The following is a 19795-nucleotide window of genomic DNA, read 5'->3' on the forward strand; positions in this document are numbered from 1 at the left end:
TAATTACATTTCCAAACATTCAGATTGTCAGGTATTATATTCCTAAGAACCTAGACACCAGGATACATTCCTAAGAACCTAGACACCAGGATAATGTGAATTTTCCCATACCAAACACCACCTTACATGCTTACTAGTGCCTGTGGTAAGCTAGAAAATAATACAATGCAAGTGAACTACCAAAATCAATTGAATAGTAGGAATAATTCAAATACAAAATAAAATAAAATAAAAAGATAAAATAAAATAAGGAATCCATATTCAGTTTATGCTTTTGTATGATCAATTCATCTTTTCTTGAAAATCACACATTGTTAGATTTGACTAGTCAACATTTCCCAACCCTCCACCTGCTCATTGATATATATAATATAAAGGTTCAAATCCACTGTACACTGCGCAAATTCCATTTCCTCTATGAAACAATATACAGTCCAAATTTTCCAAAAAGAAAGTCTGTCACGTTTTGATCTATTCTGCTTCCAATTCAATTGTAGCACACTAGAACATATCTTAAGTCATCGTTGTTGTGAAGTCAGGACCTACACCAGATCATCAAGATGGCACAAACTCTACTACCTGCACCAAATTATCAGATCGTCTCTCTCTCTCTCTCTCCACGTCCACAATGTCAATGGGAATGGGGAAAAAATCATGTTTTGATTGGTTCAAAACAATTGAGCTACCAGCTGCAGCCTTCAAAGTTCGCAGCTGTAAAGCACTGTAAACAACCAAATGGAGGGAGATATGATTATGTCAAATATGAATTTCAAGATGATATCTAATTTCTCAAATCATATATATAAGAGAAAGCTGAGTGCCTCATATTAAGCCAGGAGACATAACTAACTTTGCACAATATTTGTATTACAGTAATCATACAACTAAAAGATTGCTTAGACCTAACTTTGCACAAATAATAGCCCAAACTCTCTTCTGCCATGTAAGCTTCGTATCTATAGTTTGAAGTTTCCACAAATTGCCCATAGATGATGGGATTGTCCAGAGTTATGTCCAACTTAAGCCAAGATACCTCAGTTCAATCATGTTTCCTATGGTACAGGGTAATTGCAGGTGGAATACACATTCAAGATCATGAACATGAAAACCTTAGAAGCATCCTAGGACAACTATGAAACAAACCTACAAGGCCACTTTGTAATATATCCTCTTCTCTCTCTCTCATACACCTTTTTTATTTGCATGGCAATCTCCAATTAACATCCATGTTGTTGCCAGTTCTAATGACAAAAATTTAGTACTTCCACATTTTCAGTACTTCTCATGTTTCATTGGCCAAGAATGGATGAACCATGTACTGACAACTAATATTTGAAAGCAAGCATAAGAAGAAGGGCATGTGAGAAATGAAGCATGGATGAAGAGGGTTTTTTTTTTTTACACATATTTCTGATAAAAACTTTTTTTTTCTCTGTAGATTATAAAGCAAGGCTTGATAAAAGGAAGTACAACTACCACATTAACCAAACATCTAAACAGTGGTAATTGTGTGAGTGCTCTTCTTAATCTTTTCAGTCAATTTAATGTTTCTTGGAAACCTATCTTGGTGCAAGTTACATTATTCTATCTTTTGTAAAAGCATACTTTTTTTTTCCCCTCTATATCTTAAAAGCAACACTTGCCCAAAGGAAGGACAATGGCCGCTTAACCAAAAATCTAAACAATGGTAATTTTCTGGGTGCTCTTCTTGATCTTTTGAGCCAATTTAATATTTCTTGGAATCCCTTCTTGGTACAATCTCTATCAAGATTAAAAATATATAACAAGACTACAAGAGTAGCTAGGTTGTGAGCTGTATTAGTTGGCAACTTGGCTATTCTTTTCTTTGTTGCATTTCCATTATGCTATCTTTTCTACATGTGTGTTCAGAGTTCAGGACTGGTACATTTGGTTGTTAATGGTGACCATCTCAAATGGTTAAGGTGAGTAACCTCTTTGAAAAGTGTTTGATGGTCAATTGACATTTAGTACTTGCCATCTTCAGATTTTATTTCAATCCTCTAACTTTGCGTTCATTCATTTCAATCCTCCAACTTTCAAGTTTATTCAATTAAAGCTGTTTCATCAACTTTTGTTATATGTTGTTATTTTTTCAATTTTTCTTCAAATTTTTTAAATTAAAAAAATTCAATTAATGATGGAAAAATAATTTTTAGTTTTTTTTTTTTTCCAAAAACTTTTAACAAAAGTTGACGAAAAGGCATTAATTTAATAAATCTGAAACTTAGGACTGAAATTAACGAAAGCATTAAAGGACTGAAATGAAATCTAAAGAAACTTAGAGGGTTAGTTTTGCATTTTAGCCAAAAAAATTATGGTGAAAGTCAAATAAATATAGCTAAATTATTGCCAATAATAGAAAATAAAAAGAAGGTATCCACACATAGGGCGGATTATAGGCTTGTACTAGCTGAAAGAGAGCTATCACATCTCATATTTTTAACTAGATATACAATATCATCACCTCCCTGACAATAGATTAAAATTCTAACATTTCCAACCATTACCTGAATAAAAATTTACATTTTTCTCCAAATGTTGATGATGCCGTCTGCTAATGACTTCAGATTTCCCCACAGAGATGATTTCTTAGGAACTTCTGCATCATTTTCCTGCCTAGTAGAATCATCTCTGAACATGGAAAATGACACCTTGCCTTAAGATCCAACTCATAAGTGGTAAAAGGATAAAGAATTCATGAAAAAGAAAAATGCAGGAACAGAAAAACAATCTTGGTTGTGTAAGTTCAAGGGAAAATAACATCTAAGATAGGAGACAGGTTCACAATAAAAAGAAGCTAGACCATTTTAGGTAGAAATAACCCATTAGAGCTTCAACGGTGTGCTTACACAACTGCTCTGAAAAGAGCATAACAAGGACATGTACACAGCAGCACATTCTTTTTTGGATAAGAAAATAACTTCATTGAAAAAGAAATGAGAAAATACAATGAAAACAAGGCACACAGGCAGTGTGCTATGGAAACAGTAAAATATCTAAACTAACTAGCAGTTGAAGTACAAAAATCAAGTAAATCATGCAAAGATTATGGTAGAAACCCTTACTTCACATTTTTGTGAAGGCAGCGCCTTAACTAGGGATACAGCTATACTAATATGGTCATCAATAATTTAGTGATGAGAGTACTGCAGACTTTATAATTGGAACTACATTAGTAACAGTATGAATTTCTAATGATGATAATTCAGACAGAGAAAGAGAGAGGGGAAAAACCCTTACTTCACATTTTTGTCTAGTTCAACAGATCCTTGATCTTGCTCCGCTTCTGACCCTAGACCATCAACATTTGGCAAGTTGTGATCAACAGCTTTCTCTTGTTTATCATCCTCTGCTTTTTCAAGGCATGGTTGCAAAACTTCCTCAATTTCCCCAACTGGCGGATGATTTTCAGTTGCAGCAAAGCCAGAATGATCACTCTGAGCTCCATCATTTTCAACATCCCTCGATATTTCAAGACATAAACGGGAAACATCCTCAGTTTCTTCTTTTAGCAGATGATTTTGCTGAGCTTCCACCTCTTTATCATCCTCTGGTTTCTCTAAGCAAGGAGAAACTTCAGCATCCCCCTTAAGGACATCGCTTTGTTTTGCATCAATATCAGAGTGACTACCCTGCAAGCAAATAAGAGATGCTATAAGCCATATAGAAGAGTTTTAGGAAGCACAGAAAGTGATATATATATACATATATAGAACATGTTTTAGGAAGCACCAATTTATATGAAATTTATGGGGAAAAAATCATAGTATGGCAGCTTGATTTTCAAGTCTAGCACTTTGCTCTGAAAACATTTCATTTCATAATTGTGACTGTGATGATCTTAGGCTAATTACATCTTGGGCATCTAGAAACAAATGGTAAGACGACCACTCTTGGTCAACTTATTTCCAGGATATGATAGTCATACTACAAGCATTGTCTATAATTTTATAACACATTTAGCATCTAAAAAGGCCAAAATTAATCATAATAGGCCATCTGAAATGGCATCAGGAATATTGCCTTGATAACTAGAAATATTATGTATTCAGCATAAGACGTGTGACGTTGAAGATGTACTAGTACATATATACCCCCCAAAACCATATAATTTGTAATTAAAACTAATTTACTCACCGGCATTGCAAGCTTTACAAGGACTTGTTGAGACGGAGAGGAGGATATTGTTGGTTTTAAGAATGGAGTTCCTTTGCTGGTATCCGAGGAAGACAGTTTAGATCTGTATTGTAGCTCCTGAATGATTTTTCTAACAGTATAATAAGAGCCACCCACTTGTTTAACTGCAAAAGAAGCAGTTGGGAATTTTCCAGCATTCATTTCTCTATACCTGCAATTAAAAATACAATATATATATATATATATATATATATATATATATATATATATATATATATATATATATATATATATATATAAACGTAGGTCATAATTCGCATATAAACTCAGCTTGTAATTGTACAATTGAATTGAGAATATATAGTGAAAGATATAGACGAGAAAAGGGCTTCAGTGTCCCAAACAAACAAATATTACAGAGAAAAAATGGAGAAGAGAGAGTAGTTACTTGTTAACAAAGGTTTCGACCAGAGCTTGACGTTCAAGTTTGGAGAGCCTGGTACGAACTACTCTGTCAGTGTCAGGAACAGAGGCAGCATTGGAATTAGAATTGGAATATCTACGCCACTGATCAATATTTTTTACTTTGTTACGGGATTGGGATTGGGATTGGTTGTTGAATTTGTAGGACTGGGTTGTTGCTGCTGCTGCTATTCTTGCGATCAGATTCTTTCCCATTGCTATTTGAAATTCACTTCCACACCAACTACATTTACCTCTTAGATGATGATGCGTTTCTATTTCAGTTTTCACTTTTCAGACAGAGGAACTGAGGGTTTTAGATTTTAGGGTTTTACAAAAAATAATTTTCTATTTTTTCGGGTTTTGTAATTTAAGAAAGCAAATTGACCGTACCGGTCAACGGGATTTAAATGTAATAATCAAATTAAATTAAATATTCATCTTCCTTCTTCATTTTTTTTTTTTTTTTTTTTTTTCCCGCTAATAGAGATCTGGGTCTGGGTCAGACCTCACTTGGTCCAAGCCAGTCTGACCTGGCCCAATGGTTTTTTTTCCCTTTTTTATTTTTATTTTTTTAATTTTCTTTTATTTTGACACCTTTTTTTAATCAGATTTTTTATATCAAAAAGCACATTTTTTTAATAAATATTTTTTTTTTCTTTGAGACATAGATTTTCCTTCTTTTTTTTTTTTTTAAACATGTTTCTTTTCGGCAAAAATATTGTAATACTTACATGAAGTTTAGTCTTGTCCCTAAATTATAAAAAAAATTTGGAGTAATTGCAATTTATCCATTTGTTGTTAGATCCATTTTAATAATGTTTACCCGTGGTTTGGAAAGTTTCAATTAACTCACCTGAGGTGACCTTTGTTAGACCATTGTAACCTACATCTCCTTTTCGCCATTAAAAAACACTAGTCTCTGAGCATGCGCTCACGCGCGTGCTCAGAGGCTCTTCTATTTTTTGGGTGAGAGTTAATTTAGAGCATTTATTATAATTTGGAATTACTATATTTTTCAATCATAAAAAAAATCTAGGGGTGATGAAAAATTATTACACCACACAAAAAAAACGTAAAGGTATGATGAGTATTATGTGTAATGTAAGCTATGTCGTATACATGGCATAAGCTATGTAGTATACACCATCCCCTTTCTTCACTCTATACTTGTCAGGAAGAATGTCATCCATGTTTGCACACCTCCCATCCTTGGAGTACACCAAAGGGATCACATTAAAATCTATCAAAAATATTATCATCATGGGCTTAGCAAATTAGAACCTATTAAAGAAAAACCCAAATTTGGTAAGGATGGGGTGTAAAACTCATGTTTTACACCATCCAATAAGAGATTGCCACATTAGCTTTTTAATTAAAATCAATACATCCTACAATACCTAATAACATCTCAACAAACCCCTAATTTGGTTGGATTTTCACATAAGTATTATAATTTTTTTTTTTATAGAATATAAGTATTAGAATTGATTGGGTGTAATTGCGCTTATTTTTTAATATTTGATAAGATGATATGGCATGTTGAAATTGGAAGGCCATATCCTTATAGAATTTAAACTCATTAAATAAATCTCTAATTATTTATTAATAAATGAATAATGCTAAAGATACGATTGTTCACAATCTTTTTCACATCTATTCATGTGATAACCTCACCTTCACATAATTCTATTCTTGACGCTACTTTTATTAGCATTAAAGCTGGTTGTAACAGATGGTGAGATTAGTGTCAAAATTGGAAATGAATAAAGTTTACAGGTTAGTTACGAAGGGAATTGCAGGGTATAGCCTCAAAGTCTAAGTCAATGCCGCATGAAGATAATGCATTTGATCTAGTGTTGCATCAGTTATATTAGCCATGAAATCATCAAGGTTAGCTCCATTATCTTAACTATCAATGACGTCTTTCACTTCTTGCGCAACTTTTTCCTGTATTAGAGGGTTCTTGCAAAGCATATAGAGGAACCATGAGAGAGTGCTTGCACTTGTATCTTTGCTGCGATCATAAAATTCAAAATTATGTCCCTTAAACATTAATCATTCATTTTGTCTGGATTCCTTTCACTCTCGACCGAAAACCTTGAAAGTATATCCTCCTTGTCACTCTGGAAATCATTAAATTAAATCATCAAGATTCAACTATACCAATAGTCCAGATTATCAAAGCAAGTGGTACATGTCATTGTACCAAAGCCCTTTAAAAGATAAATAGCATTGGAAGTTACAAATAATAAAATACATCTTGAGTTTCCCCAAATAGGCATTGTTAGTTTGTTACAAATTTAGAACTTACGCAACCTTGTTTCACCCTCTTGGTCCTAATTACTCCATGCACAAAATCATCAAGGATTTTAATTTTCTTCTTAAGGGCAGCTTCAGAGCCAATGTTAAGAAACCTCTTCAACTTCTAGAATGGATCGACATAGCGCCAATAGACCAAGGCATTTGAATCATCAAATGCCTTCATGAATGCAGTTCCCTCCTTGCTTGACCCCTCCAAGCAATTCAATTCTACCCCAAACCCGACTTTGAAAATTGAGTCCAAAGTGCATCTCATTAGTATGTCCTACAAATTTAAAAGGAAAAATATCCTACAAATTTAAAAGGAAAAATATCTCACTATGTAATTCTTTTACTCTTCGATAGTAAAATCAAGTGATATCAACACACACTATGGGCTTGCTTCCTGTCTTGCTCAATTACCTTTGCAAGTAAATTTCATAATTAGTAAAATTCAGAACTCTTTCTTCTCAAAACCATTAAGCATGCATTTAGGTAATTTGAAGAACAATTGCTAATACAAATTGCTTTATATGAATTTGCTTTAAATAAAACGTATGTGATGTAATAGACTTAATTTAACATCTTAAAATTAATAATTTCAAATTCACATATTAATAAAATTAAATTCATTCATAAATTTCTTCAATAGAAAAAATTTATCATTTCTATATTTAACCTTCATCTAAATCAACAGATTTCTTTTCTACTATCATATCAAACTCCAATTGCATCACAAATTTGGAATTCATCAATCACAATAGCATGCAGTAATCTAAAGAAACAATAACAACGTGAAAGTGAAAAGAAATTATAGAAATTCACAAAATGTACCTATCGAAATTCATCCCTATAACAAATTGGGGAAAAAAAACCCCTACCATACTAAAAAGGAGAGACACTTCTCTACAAACTACTTTTGCTCATCTCCACAACCGGTGATTTGCTGCTCCAAAACAAAAAATTGTGAGATACTTTAAAGGCTACATTGAAACAAATGATTGAATTCTCTTGCAACGTTTTCATTCTTGGGTCAGAGGATTGCAACATGTCCATATCACTACCTCAGTCACCACGAATTAGTAATTCTAGCCACCCACATGTCACTTCATCACTATCTTCATTAAAGCCTGTGGGAGTCACTTTTTGAACAGTATCCAGGCCCAAGTTTAAACAAGGATCCTGGATTTCCTAATTGTAGTTTGAAGGGATGGGCTTGGTCTATCGCAGCTAAATGAGCTGTTTAAAGACCAAGTGGTGAACAGGGCGAGACTCCTACAATACACATACACTAGCAATCGAGAATATACGTATTGATCAACAAGAAAATAGCAGGGTAGACAAATGTAATAAAGGAAGAAACGAAATAATTGCTCGGGGTCCTGAAATCAGTGGGGAATATATTTCATTGATTTTCTTAGTTATGGATTACAATGAGCTCACCAGGATTTAATGCAAGGTTTAAACAAGCTCAAAAATTACAAACTTAGATGACTCTTTTAGGTCTTCAAGACTTCCAAAATTTGAATCCTTTTGAATCCAAGCATGTGCTCTGGTGGTTGTTTCTGTGATACCGGGAGATATTTCCCTGTTTTCTTTGAATTTTACAGAGCTTTTTCTTAATGATTCTATCTGTTCTTTTTCCTGCCCAATTGCCTCCCAACGTTGGCTGCTCTCCCCCTTTTATAGTGTCACATTAGGGTTTCAGGGTACCATTAATTCTTCCCCCTTGGCCCCTTGGGTACGAGAGCCCCCTGTTTATCTCAGCTCCTTTAACAACTACTCCTTTCCTTATTTTCCATAGCTTCCTTCTTTTGATGTTTTTTCCCTTGAAAGTGTCTTGCTGACTTCCTACTCTGAGACGCTTTTGCCTTCCAAGTCCCTTTCTTTGTCTGTCTTCTCTTTTCAGGCGTACCCCCTTTTAGCCGCCTCTTCCTTTTTGTCATTTTTCCCAGTAAGTGAAGTCTTCTCCTGGGAAAACCGAAGATTTTCCCAACCATTTCCTTTCGTAGATCTCTTATTCTGGGTTCCCGAGACACCGGCTTCCTACCCCTGAGCCGTTGCTTTCCAAATCCTCAGGCCTTGCGCTGTATTATTGGTTGCATCGAGAAAAGGCTCATCTGTTTCTTGTTCTTGGTACCTTCTGAACTGTCTTAATCCTCCTTTAGCCGTGCTGTACATCCAAAGGTCCCAAGCAATCCCCCGGCGTCCTTCCTCAGCTCCTTTTCTTTCTCTGGTCTTGGCGGGCCGAATTCTTTTCTTTCCCCTCTTTGTTTTTCCTATGGACTCCTTACTCCCTTTTGGGCCTCGGGTCCATTATCCCTCTTTCTTTTGTAGCCCCAATCTTTCTCTTCTTTTCCAATTTTTTTATTTCCCACGGATTGGCCCAATGTACCACCTCCTTGGGTCTTTTATCATGTTTTTTTCTTATATATATATTTTAGACCTCAACAAAGCCTATAGTAAAAGTGTAAAACAATGAATAGCCAAAACACAATAAGACCTAAAAATTTACACAATCATACTGTAAAAGGAAAAGAAAGAAAGAAAGAAAAAAAATATTCAAACAATGACCTTTTGTGTTCTGTTTTGATTCTTCGCCTCCCTTGGTCCATTCTCTCTCAATAAAATCCAAGAACATTTTTTCCTTGTAGTCACGTTACAGCCTTATTGCAGATAGTTTTTAGTTGCATAAGAAAAGCAGCGGATAGAAATTTGGAGCCGTACGGTTGTAGTTGGGCAATGAAGGATCTAATTGTTGAATTTTGGGATTAGTTATTTTAGCACATTTTGAGTTTGAAATCGTGAGAGTGGTCCTATTTTTTAGATGGTGTTTTACGTAGGAGTTAAAGAAGCATTTTTACCAAGTTCTGCCCCTACTTAAATATAGGCTATAGGGGTATATTAGACCAAATAAAAAATTCGGTCCAAACAGGGGAAGCCCCTTAAATAGTAAAATAGAAGAATAAAAATGTATTTTCAATAATCTTTTATATCTCTTTCCTCCATCTCCTCCTTTGGATCCATAACTCCTAAAGAGACTCAATTATCCTAAAATCCTAAGATCAAAATTTCACAAACCCCATTGCCCATCTTCATCTTCTTCTACAAGTTCAGTGCAAGTTCTTCATCTTCTTCTGCAATTTTACAAACCCAATTTTCAATGCAAGTTCTTTTCCTTTTTCCTAGGGTTAGGGCTATGATTACAAAAGAGAGAAGGCTTGAGTGGGACTCCATTTCCACTAAAGAAAGAAAAACAAAAAATTCAATTTGATTTGGAGTAGAAAAGGTTGAAAAAGCCAAAGAAATCAAAGGTTTTGCTAAGCTCAAAGGAAAATGCTTTGGCATCTAACTTTTTGTCTCTATTCTCTCTTTTCTTTTTCTCGATTTGGGTTTTTATATTCCCATAATCACAAACCAATTCTTTTATACTTGATATGAGCCCCAAACCCCATCAATTAATTTCTAGGTTTAATGGATTTGTGGGTTCAAGTTTTTTGGATTTGTGGATTTGAATTTTATGGGTTTAATGGATGGTGGGTTTAAATTTTCTAGGTTTTATGGATATTTGGGTTCGAATTTTTTTGAGTATAATGGATTTATCGCTTCAAATTTTTTTAGGGTTTGAATTTCCTTTTGGTTTGATGTTTTTAGATATGCTTCGACGATGTTGAAATCTTGTCATTGATGAGGCAAGGACTTGCTTCGATGAGGTCGAAATCTTGCTATTGAAGGAGCACCTACAAAAGTCTGTTGCTCAACTAGAAATAGGACAACAAGCTTAACCCAAAAAATTTAAATCAATCCAGAAAATTGGATTTTTTTGCTCTCTTTCTATTGTTGGGTTCTTCAAACACAAACATGCTTGTTAGATACAAGATTGGCTACCCAAAGTATATCTCCTTGCTTGCAATTAGTAGAGTGAACTGATTCTTGAGTTGATCGAATGAGATTTGGGTCATGATATGAGATTTGGGTTTAAAGATTTGATTTATAAGATAGTGAGAGAATGAATTCAATGATTTGTTGCTTAGATATGGTTTCTATTGTATCTTATATACTAAAGATGTTTATCTAATGACAATGGGAGATATGGATTACAACTGTCACATGAAGGCTACGTTAAGTGCATTAAGTGGCACTTTTCAAATCACAGGTAAACACTATTAAAATGGGCTTAAAACTTTTCATTTTTGTCCATTGACTTTTGATTCTACATGTCTAACAAAAGGTGGCATTACTTAACTTGATATGGAGCACTAAATAAGAAAAAGAAAAAGAAAAATCTTTAAAACAACATGAATCAAAACATATAAAATATATTTTTTTTTAAATACTTCTTTCAAAAACTGTTTTCTTTGTTTTGTTTTTAATGTTTTTAATTGTAAAAGTGATGAGGCAAGAGAATTTCAAGTGGATAAAATGACACTTTTCAAACCATTAATAAATAACATGAAATTGAGCCTAACCACAAATGAGTAAACTGTAATTAACCCTTACTATTATTATTAATAGTGATGAACTATAAATTTTAAATTTTAAGGAGGTCAAATTCTAAAATTTGAAAGGTGACCGTTATCCCAATATCCATTGGAATTTTCAAAAATTCCCGTGGGAATTTGTGGGCGTCTAGTTTTGTGCAAATCAATTTGGTGATGATTTCTATCATGTTTCTTGTTTTTAGTTCTTCATCGTAGAACTTGGGCTAAAGAGTTCATTTCTTTCTTTACATGAATTCATCGCATCTATTCATGTAGAACTTTTAATCATAACAACAAGAACAGCGACAATAATGATTATGTAAGTATGGAATGGAAAGTAGTTCTTAGATTCAAAATTTAAAGCATCATTTGTATAGTAGGTTTTTGGTTTAGGCAAAATCAACACTCAAAACTCAATTTTCATCACTCAATTCTCAAAATTCATGAGCCCCATCTAAGAAAATCTATTTGGTTTAGCTTTTGTTCTCAATTTTAATAACTCATTACTCAAAAAATTGAGTTAAAATAGAAATTGAGTTTCAATGGCATACTTGTAAATCTGAGCAAATGTGTAAGACCGGCAGTTATAAATTGTTTCCATCAAGTCAGACCACATTTAATTTTGTTTTTTTCAGGATAAAATAATTTCCGAAAATGTTTTTCATATATGGTGGGACTTAAATATTGCCTTAGGCATGCCCTCCTTGTGGTTAAGGCAAGGCAAGAGGTAAGGGATGGCCGACTCTCAGAATATCACTGGCGGTGCGTACAAGGTTTGGGAACGAATTCACCGCTGTATTTAGTGAACATATATAATTGTATCTCATGATCAATTTCTTCTTCTTCTGCTTCTTCTTCTTCTATTTATTTATTTTTAATTCAACTTCATGATTAATTTCTAATTACACCAAAAGGACACTTATTTTAATGGCGTAAACCACTTTTGAAGAAAAAAACAAACAAATGGATTTCATCCCCACTACCCTCACCCTTCTACCTTATGCCATCATTACCACCTCAACGCTATCTACAACATCCACTACCGCTTGTTTGTCATTTTCAACCCGACCCCATTGCTACTGCTCACCACCCACCACTGGCCACCATCTTTGCCACTTTCCTCCCCCCCCCCCCCCTCCCCCACCACCATTGTTGGAAATTTTTTTGGTAAACACTAGAAGAATATTTTTTGAATGACAACCAAACAAAAAACAAGTCATTTTCTTCAAAATGCACTTTTTTCACTAAAAATATTTTTCACATTTATTTTCCCCCAAAACAAATAGGGCCTTACCAATAAAACAAAAGCGTTCCAAAGCATCCACAACATGGGCTTATCACTAGATCATGTTGGAGAACTGAATGGGGCTTGGAAAATGATTCATTTGATTAGGAGAAATTGACATAAAGCTCTTTTATCAATATTACAAATATGCGCATATAGAATATTCAGAACGTTTGAAAACTACCCTGCATGTTCTTTGTAGGTAATAATCACTCACATGGTCTTAACAACTTTGCACCTTTCTTAGTCTTTTAATGGATGACAGGCTTGAGAGGATGAGCCCTCAGTTTTGACAAATCAAGATGAGCATCAAGGTCCTCGTCGAGCTCCCCAACTACGCTTCTACAACATTCAAGGAATTTAGATTATAATATAGCATGTAGTTTTTTTTTTGTTGGGGGGGGAGGGGGTGTGGAATTCTCACCAAGGGAAAAAGAAAATGGATAAAAAGAAAGTTTAAAGGTATTACATGTTGTCACCCCTGATTATGTACAAACCCAACACAAGTTGTTGAACACCTTCCTGCAAGTCAGAAGTGTGAAGTCAGGTTATTTTGAGAGAGAGAGAGAGAGAGAGAGGGGAAGGAGGGGGGGGGCAGTAAATGTGTAATTTGTTCCATTCAGTGAACTATATATAGAAATTCCAAATTCAGCAGAATACACTTGCAAAAAGAATGTCTACCGGAAAGAAGCTAATAAAATTCTCTATCAGGTTGGCCAAATGTTGAGAAATCCAGTGGAAAAAAAAAATACTATATAAAATGTTTTAGATTCTGAAATTAACCTTCTCCAATTGACTCACACACCATAGGAGTAAAACAAACTGTAACTGAAGGCTTATCATAGTAAGGATACAAACCTTTGTGGAGTAGACACGCTCATGAGATTCATCAAGGATAATATTTGTAGCCTGGTCAAAGCCTTTTAAGACTCCCTAAATGAAAAACCAACTTTGTAAAAACAATTAATACATCATTCATAAGATTTAGCAAGCATTGGACTAATATCATGTAACATACCACTATGTTCCGTCCATCATTTGTGATAACTGAAATTGTTTCTGCACACAGGAAATAATTTAAAAATATAGTAAAGAAAATGAATAATAAATAAATGAAGCCCCAAACCATCTGGGCGAAAAGTGCAGGACAAAAAAACACTTAGAACTACCCAGGTCTACATCACTCTTTTCCAGTCTTACACAGGCACAGGCACACTCGCACACACAAAGTTTACTAACCAGTTTTGAAAAGATTTTATCTCTTGCTTTGAAACACGACTAAAGGAGTAAAGTGGGATCCTATGAAGCTCCAAAGTTAGAAGTTTAAGCAACAGTTTTATTAGGCACACTTCAAAAGCCAAGGTGCACCAAGTTACAAGTATGAAAAGCTTACACCTCAATACACCTAGACTCATACCTTGACTAAAATTTGGTAAAACACCCTGTAGATTGTCATATATATACATGAAACACAGAAGCAATAAAATGGGTTTATCAGAAATTTGCTTACGATCTACAAGAGATTCAAGTCCAGGGCCACCTGACATTTTGAGGCTCCCAAAATCTATATGAGAGACTCCTCTACAAGATAGGTTATGAACCAATTTTCTGGAAAAAAAAAAAAAGAAAAAAAGAAAGAGAAAAGATCATAAGTTCCTAAATAGACAGTTTACATAAATTAATTGGAGCATATTATAAGCGCTATAAATGTCACGACCCAAACTATAATCCAAATTTGCAAGCATGAACAGCATGTTACTACTAAAGTTTTACTCGATATCAACATGAACTAAATTAAATTTGTACACAAAATACTACGCCCTTTATTTAATATCCAGAACATTAAAATTTCCCCAAAAGGTTTGATAACCATCAAATATAAAAAGGTTGTAGTCTGTGCACATGGCTCCCACTTCCTAACAAATACATACCAACTTGAGAGTTGAGCAAAACCATACCAAAAAAAAAGGTAAGAATGTCTAAACCAAACAAGCTCCTCAAGAACTCAACTAATGTTCCCACTGACTTCAATCAAATATAATTGGGAAGATAACATCCAGGTTCACACAAACTCTGAAATTTTAAAGGAAGAAGAAGAAGATGAAGAAATGTATTTATGAAATAGATTCAATTAATTAGACACCAACAATATAAAAAGAAAAAGAAAATAAGTAATCCAAAGCCTTCTTTACACTGTCCATCAATGACTCAGCCTCAAATGATAACATCAATAATCCAGCCTTCCTCAGGCCATCAATCATTCATAACTTCTTTGCTGGCGAGAGATGGGAAAAGAAAATCCAAAGAAAACTTAATATGGCTTGATTTGAAATATATATATATATATAATGATATTTGTAACATACCCAACGTGGGGTAGGGGAGAATTAAACATGTCCCCACCCCATACCTGCCTCAAGTTTTAATATTAAGCCTTACCTCTGCCCTGTCCTCTGGCCAGGACGGGCAGAAATTACCATCCTTAGCTAAAAAGCTCAATAATGGTTAAGTGACATGGGAATTTACTATGAACATATGTATAATGAAGCATTTCATAGTTTGTGAATGTGCATGCTAGAAAAATTTTTGGGATCTCAGACTCAGTAAACCTCATTCTTTTTTTTCTTTTTTTTGTTAATGCAACAACATTATATATATATATATATATATATATATATATATATATATATATATGTATGTATGTATTTTGATAGGTAATCAGAGAACTAATATTAATGAGAAAAAAAAAATGAATGGTACAAGATGTTCATGATGATGAACAATAAGAAACACATGAAACAAACAGCAAAACCAAAGAGAGGGAATTCAAAAAGTTAATCTAAGGGAAAACATAAACTCTGAAAGAGACGAAGAATCAGTAAAACCCCAGCAACGAGACCACTTAAAAAGACTACGCTAGCTTAAAACCTTTTAACTCATCCAACGTCTTCTCCATGTTCTCAAAGGAGCGACGATTCTGTTCCAACCAAACAATCCACATTAAGCACTCTAGAATCAAATTCCAAATATTCGAGTTATGCTTCCCAAGCCACTAATGCCACAAGATAACAATTCCGCCATAACCCAATGAATACCAAAAGCCTGAAGCATAAGAGTCCATAAGGTATGTGTAACGGGACAATGAAGAAGGTCTACTGACTCCCCATATATCTCTCATCTAAATTCTCACAATATATCTCTCATGATTATGATAACAAAACCATTCATCAAATAATATTTTGGTTACTTTTTCTGATAAGTTTGTAAAGGTTTGTAATGCATCCAACTCTCCTCACAATGCCATCTACTCCTGGGTATCTCATAATAAGATATCATCAACCCTTAAAGTTGGAATCTTCATCAATCATAGGGGGGTTGGCATCCACCACTGGTTGGATGTCACCGAACAAGGGATGTGGCAGCATCTCGCTACTTGGTGGCCAAAACAAAAATTTCCATGATAAGCTAATACTCTTTCCCCTTACTAATTGAGGTTAGAGCTTGCTAAAAGACTCAACCATAAAATCTTCATCATACTTTATCTCAAAAATTTTGAAATTAACATACAAATCACAATATCCACTAAACTCTTTAAATATTATTTTCAGGAATTATGTAAGAATTCTTATATAACTAAAATAATATTCATATATCAAAAGCACATGAAAATGTATCAATTGAAACCTAGATCTCATTTCAATGAATAATAAGTTTTTAAAAAATTCCTATAGCCTATTAAAAACTCATATTACAAGCGCCTTAGCTGTAACTAAAAGAATCGAGAGCCCAAAGTTGGAAGAGCTCAAACTTGGGCATTTACAATGCCTATCTTAAAAATCCCAGGTTATTACTGATAACTTCATAATCAATAAAAACTCAAAACTTGAATCTCAAAAGATAAAGATCTCTCTTAACTTAAGAAACTCATTTACAAGCATCAAACAGTCACCACTTGCTCCAAAGATTCACAAAACATTAAAAAAATTACATCATTCAAGGTTTATCAGACAATTACACAAATGGGGCAGCAACAGTAACAACCCTCTGCCTGCCAGATACCAAACAATAGGAACATGCCATAACCAAATTCATGCATGAAATTCAAATACCACATGGCACTCATGTAAAATTCTAGGTCAATCCAATTTACCAAAGCCTGGAATTAATTCCACAAAGTTTTTCAGCCTTTTCAAGCTACTGCCAGGTTAAATTTCCTGCGGGTCAGGCTTCTTGCAAAATTCGTTTGATGTGTCAAAATAAGTTGTAATTATATAAGAATGAACTCCCATAAATGTACTAGTGGATAAAGTTTTCCTCCAAACCGATTTGAAGGAATCTCCTCCAACCCAATATGTGGTGCCCACATGTATTTTTAACAAGTCACATGACTCATTAAATAGTTCATGTGAGTAAAAGTATATATGGATAATTTTACCAATAGCCATGTAGTGGGTTGATGGAATATTCCTCCAAATTTGGAGGTAAACTTTTTCCTATACTATTTACAACTAAATAATTCAGCTCAAAGATCAGTTCTCTAGGATTTATTAAAAAAACTCTAAAGCTAACAAACTCAAATCTGCTCCCAGACAGATTTAGTTTTTGAGAGGTTTAATAAATAATATACTCACAGACAGAAGTATTTTAACATGAAACTTGGTTCAAATTACAACTACACTTCCAAATGAATCTATACTTTTTACTATATACATTACAACACATGTAGAAACTACCCGATGGACTGCGTTGTACACTAATATCTGAAATTATAGCCTATAGGAATAGGACAGAATTATCCTACTATAATTGTGAGTTCTATAGCACATTAGCTAAACCAAAGCAAAATTGCTTACTGTCTATTAGTAAAATCAACCTGAGTCCAATAATTTATATACGAAACCAAGGCAATAACAGCATGAACAAATAGTATGGAGTTGAAATATCAAAGCTTAATTTGTATAGGAAAATCTTGTAGTTGTTGTTTTTATTTGAATTGCAGAAATAGAAAATGTCGATTTATATAAAAATAATTATGGGTATGGGTCTGGGTATGGGTAATGGGTTGAACTTGAAAGTCGAAAGTGTTAGGGAAAGGCTGATATTTTGTCTCACAAAGAACGAAAATGAAATACCTCTCTGTCTGTCACATTATATAAACCCTAGATATGCTCTCTCACACGCACAAATCATATTCATCTATATGAATGAATAAAATAAAAAGGTAAGCTTGAAATTGAAGAACCTAAATTTCAGAATCCAGATAAAATAAGGAAGAACAACACACAAAATGAAAAGAGAGTGTGTCTATAAAGAAGAAGAAGAAGAAGAAGAAGAAGAAGAAGAAGAAGAAGCTCACTTTTGCTTTTGCGTGCGAGCAAAAAGCTACAGTAATTGCCCAGCGCCGAGTTTCCCCTCAGTCTCAACACACACACACACGCACTCTCTCTCTCTCTCTCTCCCTTTCGATTTTTGTCACAGCTAAGCCTGCTAACGGGCGAGAAGAAACCAATTCTGAATAATATATACATATATTAGAGCTAATAATAGCGGGCCAGGCCCAGGACAGAAAGCATCATTGGGCTGGGTTCGGGTTTGTTTAAGTCAAAAAATTAAAGTTAGTCGTAAGGCACATTTGTGGGGGAGTGAGAGAGATGATGAGAGCAAATTTCGTTTGATGAAAGCCAAATTAAAGTCCTTTTGGTTTTTTGGATATATACTACTGTAAATTACTTTTTTTTTTTTTAATTTCTTTCCTTTCTTTGTGTGTGTGTTCAAATTACTTAGTGGGTTAATTCCACATTGAAAAATGAGTGTGAGTAAAAGAGGTTTAAAGTCTGTGCTGCGTATCTAAGAGTTAGGCCCTTTTGGATATGCACTACTGTAACTTTCTTTAAAAAATCTTCTCCCCTCTTCCCATGTGTGTGTTAAAAATACTTTAGTATTCTCCACAAAAAAAAAATTTGATTCTAATTAAGAGAGATCGGAGAGAATTTGGTGTTCAAAAATCAAATTAGGAGAGAGACAAGTTAAAAAAAAAAAAAATCAATTTTCAGTAATTACATTGCCAAATTAGGAGAGAGGGTGAGAATTCAATGTTTAAAATATTGAATTAGGAGAGAACAAGTAAACTATTTGGCTTTTACAAAGCCGAGAGAATTTGCCTTCAGCAATTGGTTTTGAAGATGCTCATGTACTCACATGCAACATAGTAAAACAAGTGATGCATGCATGCAAAGAAATTTGTTTTCAATTTGCTCTTGTGCCCAACATAGTTAAAAATGTAGAACCACCGCATACCCTTGATGCAGTGGTCCTTCCACAAATATAAGTGCTTGTGGGGTGTGGGGGGTAAGGACTGGAGTTCAAGTCTCCAAGAGGGAGTTTCACACACATATATACTTAGATTAGGCTAGAATAGAAATTATATCCTGTGTAAAAAAAAAAATGTAGAGATCCAATAATTCAGCCTATGAAAGAATCGATCTATTTAAATCTATCTTCAGTAATAGCCTGTGTGAAGAGATTTCTCCTTGTAACTGAAGCCCATTACACAATAAAAAAAATGTGATAAGAGATTCTCAAGCATATAGTTATAGAGAGTAATGCATAGATTCCAACGAACAAGGTAAAAAAAGTGAGAGATTCTAACGATGTAAGTAATGTGTGCATGGAAGTTAGGGATTAGAGGCTAGATTAGAGAGTATCCAACCTAGTTTGCACTACTAAGGTCATTTGTGCACCATTGATGGTTTGTGAATGGTTAATTCAAAGTTTTTGAGTAAATTGAAATGAGAGTAAACACAGAGAACATGGTTGTTTACATGGAAAACCCCTTGGTTATAGGGTGAAAAACAATGATGGATTCAACCTTTGCTTTTAAGAATGATTCTATTTATGGTAAAAGAGACTATTTACAAAGATTTCAGAGCAAGAATACACATCTATTAAACCCTTTGCTTTTCTCCCCTAGTTCTTTCTTAGCTCACTGTTTTTTATTTCTTTTCCATACACTCACTGATGGCCAACTCCCTCCTTTTATAGACCAAGGAGGCAGTCGAGCAGTGCTACAGCCTATTCAAGGGTTCAAATTAACCCCCTAACTTCATAT

General features: G+C 34.2%; 2 protein-coding genes across 3 annotated transcripts; both read right to left on the reverse strand.

The window, feature by feature from the left end:
• Window positions 1-334: 334 nt before the first annotated feature.
• On the reverse strand, window positions 335-4974 carry LOC142630886 (uncharacterized). 2 transcript variants are annotated; one of them, XM_075804942.1, is made up of 5 exons: window positions 4607-4969; window positions 4159-4369; window positions 3262-3653; window positions 2529-2652; window positions 335-721 (listed from the first exon to the last, which is right to left on the reverse strand). In XM_075804942.1, the coding sequence occupies exons 1-4, from the start codon at window positions 4834-4836 to the stop codon at window positions 2541-2543; spliced, it is 945 nt and encodes a 314-aa protein (XP_075661057.1). In that variant the 5' UTR covers window positions 4837-4969; the 3' UTR covers window positions 335-721; window positions 2529-2540. The 2 variants fall into 2 exon arrangements, with proteins under 2 accessions (XP_075661057.1, XP_075661056.1); XM_075804941.1 differs by lacking the exon at window positions 2529-2652 and having other exon boundaries at window positions 4607-4974.
• A 7791-nt stretch (window positions 4975-12765) lies between these two features.
• On the reverse strand, window positions 12766-18186 carry LOC142630287 (sm-like protein LSM8). The gene is made up of 6 exons (XM_075804270.1): window positions 18044-18186; window positions 14198-14295; window positions 13706-13746; window positions 13546-13620; window positions 13157-13209; window positions 12766-13029 (listed from the first exon to the last, which is right to left on the reverse strand). Exons 2-6 carry the CDS (start codon window positions 14232-14234, stop codon window positions 12939-12941), a joined length of 297 nt encoding a protein of 98 aa, XP_075660385.1. The 5' UTR covers window positions 14235-14295; window positions 18044-18186; the 3' UTR covers window positions 12766-12938.
• Between the last annotated feature and the right edge of the window lie 1609 nt (window positions 18187-19795).

Source organism: Castanea sativa, chromosome 4 (assembly GCF_040712315.1).
Source record: "Castanea sativa cultivar Marrone di Chiusa Pesio chromosome 4, ASM4071231v1".
Lineage (NCBI taxonomy): Eukaryota > Viridiplantae > Streptophyta > Magnoliopsida > Fagales > Fagaceae > Castanea > Castanea sativa.

Coding starts and splice junctions, on each gene's coding strand:
- LOC142630886 (XM_075804941.1), bottom strand. CDS start 4,836: ATGGGAAAGAATCTGATCGCAAGAATAGCAGCAGCAGCAACAACCCAG. Junction 4,370..4,606: donor GTCGAAACCTTTGTTAACAA/GTAACTACTCTC, acceptor TTTTAATTGCAG/GTATAGAGAAATGAATGCTG. Junction 722..3,261: donor GAACTAGACAAAAATGTGAA/GTAAGGGTTTTT, acceptor GGTTGTTTACAG/TGCTTTACAGCTGCGAACTT.
- LOC142630287 (XM_075804270.1), bottom strand. CDS start 14,234: ATGTCAGGTGGCCCTGGACTTGAATCTCTTGTAGATC. Junction 13,747..14,197: donor ACTTGAATCTCTTGTAGATC/GTAAGCAAATTT, acceptor TCCTGTGTGCAG/AAACAATTTCAGTTATCACA. Junction 13,210..13,545: donor AGCGTGTCTACTCCACAAAG/GTTTGTATCCTT, acceptor TCTGACTTGCAG/GAAGGTGTTCAACAACTTGT.